At 56.0% G+C, this 5,212-nt stretch overlaps 1 protein-coding gene across 1 annotated transcript in view; it reads right to left on the bottom strand.

Moving 5' to 3' along the window:
* ABCG8 (ATP-binding cassette, sub-family G (WHITE), member 8) overlaps positions 1-5,212 on the bottom strand; it is a 34,592-nt gene that overhangs the window by 12,300 nt on the left and 17,080 nt on the right. The window contains exons 4-6 of the mRNA XM_011978200.1: positions 1,797-2,035; positions 1,136-1,268; positions 754-1,023 (exon numbers count right to left, since the gene is read on the bottom strand). Of these exons, the coding sequence (XP_011833590.1) occupies positions 754-1,023; positions 1,136-1,268; positions 1,797-2,035 (642 nt within the window). The remainder of the gene's footprint in view (positions 1-753; positions 1,024-1,135; positions 1,269-1,796; positions 2,036-5,212) is intronic.

Genomic DNA, 5,212 nt, shown 5'->3' with positions numbered 1-5,212 from the left:
GTTGTCCTGTTTACTGGTGGGGTCTTTGCTACAGCTTGCCAGCCTGGGTGGAAGCTGGGGGCTCAGGTGACCTACAGGACAAGCCATGACAGCTGCCTCCCCGGGACCTGGTACAACAATGCCGCCTGTCCAGCAGCCAAGCCCTTCCTCAGCACTCAGGATTTCAGGCCAGGTACCTGGGAAGGCAACTGTCCCCTGCAGAATGAAGGCAGTGGCTCACGCTCCCTGAGTGTAATATGCTGAGGGTTCAGGAGCCAAGCAAAGGGCAAGTCTGGGGCTGCCAGAGCAATTTTCATATCTAGAGATTCTCTGGCCAAGGCCACCACCCTGGGCCCCTCTCTGCCACCCTGCACCTTCAGGCTCCCTGCCACTGTTTGAACACCAGGACATGTTTTAAGATCTGGTGACTTCTTGACCTTAAAGTTTGTTTCCCTACCGAGTCTGAATAAAGACTCTGATCTTTATTGATCCCCACCCTCTTGGATTCCATGCCCCCCCATCTTTGGAGCTTGCAAGTTTCTAATCTATCATGCACAGAAGGGTGGCTATTTGTCAGAAGCTTCTATTTCCAGGCCCTCATATCTAGCATTTGATAGCTGGCAAACCACCCTCTGTTCTTCTCCATCCTTGCTTCTCCTCTCCTGAAGCCTCTGGGAGTTTCTCCCCTGAATCTTTTCAGCAAGCTTGGGCAGGGTTTAAGCATCCGGGAGGCCCCATGTGCCAGGGCCCTGGCTGCTGGCCTTGGGGACTCACCATAGAAGTCAGCGGGGTTGCTGTAGCGAGGACAGGGGTAGCCAATGGCTGTGAAATACTGGACCATGTGCTGGGCCGCCCCTAAGTAGATGGGGGTGCCAGACGTCATCAGAAGGACCAGATCAAACAGCCTGAAGATGTCGGAGCGAGGCTGGTGGAGGGAGATGAGCACCAGCCGGTTGCCTTTGGCCAGTCTGGACAATGTGTTCACCAGGTTGTGTGCCGTGAAGCTGTCGAGCCCAGAGGTGGGTTCGTCGAGAACGAGGATGCCTTCCCAACACAGCGAGGAGCCTGGTGAGTCGGTGGGGCTCTGGCCAGACCAAGCCAAGCCTGAGGGGACCACACAGGTCCCTCTGCCCCCATCTGCCCCCTAGGCCCTCACCTGGGTTCCACAGGAGCTGCACCCCAATGCTGACTCTCCTGCGCTCACCCCCCGACACCCCTCGCACATACGTGTTGCCCACGCGGGTGTCAGCGCACTGCCGAAGCCGCAGCTCCGCGATCACATCCTCCACCTGTGGGCCAGAAGGAGCTTTGAGACCACCCCAGGGGCCTCCTTCAGGGCTGGACACACTGTGACCCCAAGGATAAAAGCAACTGCTCCTCTGGCTGGGTTTGAAAGTGAAGGGAGACAGCTCCCGCACTTGAGTTCCAAGCTGCAACATTGGTTCCCCCTATTCTTTCCACAGGTCCCGAGCAGCCTCGACGTGCCGGGCATGGTGCTCTGTGCTAGGAACATGGCCGTGTACTGGGGACCATGGCTGTCTACCCACATGGAGGCCCAGAAAACACACAAACAAATACACTCATCCCACATCTTAAAAAGTGCAATGAAGGGAACCAATGGACTGAGCTAGCTTCTGGCAGGCTGTGGGGTTTGAAAGGAGGGTGCAGGGCAGGCTGCAGCCCAGGGCGGGTGGACCGCAAGCTGAGTTGTTCAAACTCAACCTGTGGCTGGGTCCTGAGGCAGCGCAGCAGGGGAAGAGGGGGTCATGGACACTGTGGCTTCTTGGACCCTGGGGGTCACCACTGGGGCCAGTTACCCTTTTGTCACGCTGGGCCTGGGAGAAGGTTCTGGGCAGCCGCATCTGGGCAATGAAGGCCAGGGTCTCTCGCACAGTCAGGTTGGGGAGCAGCTGGTCGTGCTGGCGCACATGGGCCACGCACTTCCTCACTAGCTGAGGCGAGCTGGGCTGCCCGTTGATCCAGATCTGGCCTGACTTGATCTTGCCACCGTGACCTCGGCTGGTGATCACGTCCAGCAACGAGGCTCTCCCACAACCTGCAAAGCCACCAGAGACATCCCTGAGAGCAGAGCTTCTGTGGGGGCCAGCCTGGCAGCCACTGCTCCCCACACACTCTCCAGGACCCTGGACTACTCTGTCGGTGCAGATGTGACCAGCCCCTAGAGAGGCGGCATAGTCCCTGGACCTAGATGGGGTGGGCCCAGGACGTGGAGCTCCAAGCCTTCTGTCTGCAGCCAATGTGAGCGCCCCTGTGGGGCTGTGAGGCCTGATGGCGCTGGGGGTTCAGGCCAGGCCAGCCAGTGGTGGCCCGACAGGAGAAGGCTAGAGTCCTAGATGCCACAGGGCCAGGTGGTGCCTGCAGCATTTGTCCCCTCCTGCCACCAACCAAGGCCCTTTCTCCCCAAGCAAGGCTAGTGTTAACGTAACTATTTTTGGCTGGCAAACATGCCAGCAATCTCTCATTATTCAATGTCGGTTGGCTCAGAAGCTGGTTTTGTGAGGACTAATTTGGAGCATTTATAGAGTGTCTTTTAAAAATGCAAAACCAAATCTATTTTGAGAAATAATGGAGGAAAATACAGAGAAATAATAGAAGTAGAAACGATTTTAAAACTACAGCACAGTGTACACATATGTTCTGACTGTATCCATACCCATCTCTCTCTTCTTTCCATCAGTGGTACTTTTTCTTTCTTTCTTTTTTTTTTTTTTTTTTTTTGAGATGGAGTCTCACTCTATCACCCAGGCTGGGGTGCATTGGCGCGATCTCAGCTCACTGCAACCTCCACCTCTCAGGTTCAAGCAATTCTCATGCCTCAGCCTCCCAAGTAGCTGGTACTATAGGCATGAGCCACTGTACCCAGTTAATTTTTATATTTTTAGTAGAGACAGGGTTTCACCATGTTGACCAGGCTGGTCTCAAACTCCTGACCTCAGGTGATCTGCCTGCCTCAGCCTCTCAAAGTGCTGGGATTACAGGCGTAAGCCACCGCGCCCGGCCCTTCCTCCCCTTTTCATAACACATCTCAAGACAAGATAATGTCTAGGTGGGGTCTTATAAACTATGATGTGGCCCCCCAGTGTGCAGCACTGTGGCTCAAAACATCAGATTTTTGGGCACCCCAGGCCCCGTGTAGCTCTTGCATCCCAGGTTGGTGAGGGGTTCCTGCCCCAGGGCTTGTAGGCCAGAGCCCCCTCCAATAACAATATAAAATGTAAAAAAGAGTTTTCAGGTCTGCTGTGGACACTTGACTTCTGGTAACCCCTCTCCAGGGTTACTTAAAATTATTCCCTGGTGGCCAGGTTGGCAGGTGCCCTTTGGCCCCTATTCTGGGGATAGCTGGCCTGAGAATGACACATCGTCAGGAAGCCAGGCTGCCACCTGAGCATAGGGAGGGAGGTGACCTTTCTGTGAGTTTGTGCAGAATGTGAGTACATAGGGTGAGGGGCGGCCTGTCCTCCTGGGGTAAGGATGGTGGAGAACTTGGGACACTAGGAGGAGGGTGTGGGCAGCTGGATGAGGAGTCAGGGCCAGGGCTGGGCACCAGTCCCAGTTCTGTGCCTTACAGCTGTGCTGGAGCAGGTGTTTAGCTCTGCAGGTGCCAGGCTTCTCATCTGTAAAGATGGAGATGGCCTTGGCCTGGCAGGGGTTTGAGAGTCAAACAGGAGACCCTCTGGGCGTGGCATGTTTGGGCCCCGTGTTTGCCTTCAAGATGATCACTGTTGTCCTGTTTACTGGTGGGGTCTTTGCTACAGCTTGCCAGCCTGGGTGGAAGCTGGGGGCTCAGGTGACCTACAGGACAAGCCATGACAGCTGCCTCCCCGGGACCTGGTACAACAATGCCGCCTGTCCAGCAGCCAAGCCCTTCCTCAGCACTCAGGATTTCAGGCCAGGTACCTGGGAAGGCAACTGTCCCCTGCAGAATGAAGGCAGTGGCTCACGCTCCCTGAGTGTAATATGCTGAGGGTTCAGGAGCCAAGCAAAGGGCAAGTCTGGGGCTGCCAGAGCAATTTTCATATCTAGAGATTCTCTGGCCAAGGCCACCACCCTGGGCCCCTCTCTGCCACCCTGCACCTTCAGGCTCCCTGCCACTGTTTGAACACCAGGACATGTTTTAAGATCTGGTGACTTCTTGACCTTAAAGTTTGTTTCCCTACCGAGTCTGAATAAAGACTCTGATCTTTATTGATCCCCACCCTCTTGGATTCCATGCCCCCCCATCTTTGGAGCTTGCAAGTTTCTAATCTATCATGCACAGAAGGGTGGCTATTTGTCAGAAGCTTCTATTTCCAGGCCCTCATATCTAGCATTTGATAGCTGGCAAACCACCCTCTGTTCTTCTCCATCCTTGCTTCTCCTCTCCTGAAGCCTCTGGGAGTTTCTCCCCTGAATCTTTTCAGCAAGCTTGGGCAGGGTTTAAGCATCCGGGAGGCCCCATGTGCCAGGGCCCTGGCTGCTGGCCTTGGGGACTCACCATAGAAGTCAGCGGGGTTGCTGTAGCGAGGACAGGGGTAGCCAATGGCTGTGAAATACTGGACCATGTGCTGGGCCGCCCCTAAGTAGATGGGGGTGCCAGACGTCATCAGAAGGACCAGATCAAACAGCCTGAAGATGTCGGAGCGAGGCTGGTGGAGGGAGATGAGCACCAGCCGGTTGCCTTTGGCCAGTCTGGACAATGTGTTCACCAGGTTGTGTGCCGTGAAGCTGTCGAGCCCAGAGGTGGGTTCGTCGAGAACGAGGATGCCTTCCCAACACAGCGAGGAGCCTGGTGAGTCGGTGGGGCTCTGGCCAGACCAAGCCAAGCCTGAGGGGACCACACAGGTCCCTCTGCCCCCATCTGCCCCCTAGGCCCTCACCTGGGTTCCACAGGAGCTGCACCCCAATGCTGACTCTCCTGCGCTCACCCCCCGACACCCCTCGCACATACGTGTTGCCCACGCGGGTGTCAGCGCACTGCCGAAGCCGCAGCTCCGCGATCACATCCTCCACCTGTGGGCCAGAAGGAGCTTTGAGACCACCCCAGGGGCCTCCTTCAGGGCTGGACACACTGTGACCCCAAGGATAAAAGCAACTGCTCCTCTGGCTGGGTTTGAAAGTGAAGGGAGACAGCTCCCGCACTTGAGTTCCAAGCTGCAACATTGGTTCCCCCTATTCTTTCCACAGGTCCCGAGCAGCCTCGACGTGCCGGGCATGGTGCTCTGTGCTAGGAACA

Source organism: Mandrillus leucophaeus, unplaced genomic scaffold (genome assembly GCF_000951045.1).
Source record: "Mandrillus leucophaeus isolate KB7577 unplaced genomic scaffold, Mleu.le_1.0 Scaffold190, whole genome shotgun sequence".
NCBI lineage: Eukaryota > Metazoa > Chordata > Mammalia > Primates > Cercopithecidae > Mandrillus > Mandrillus leucophaeus.
This window is presented reverse-complemented; position numbering and strand designations above follow the sequence as displayed.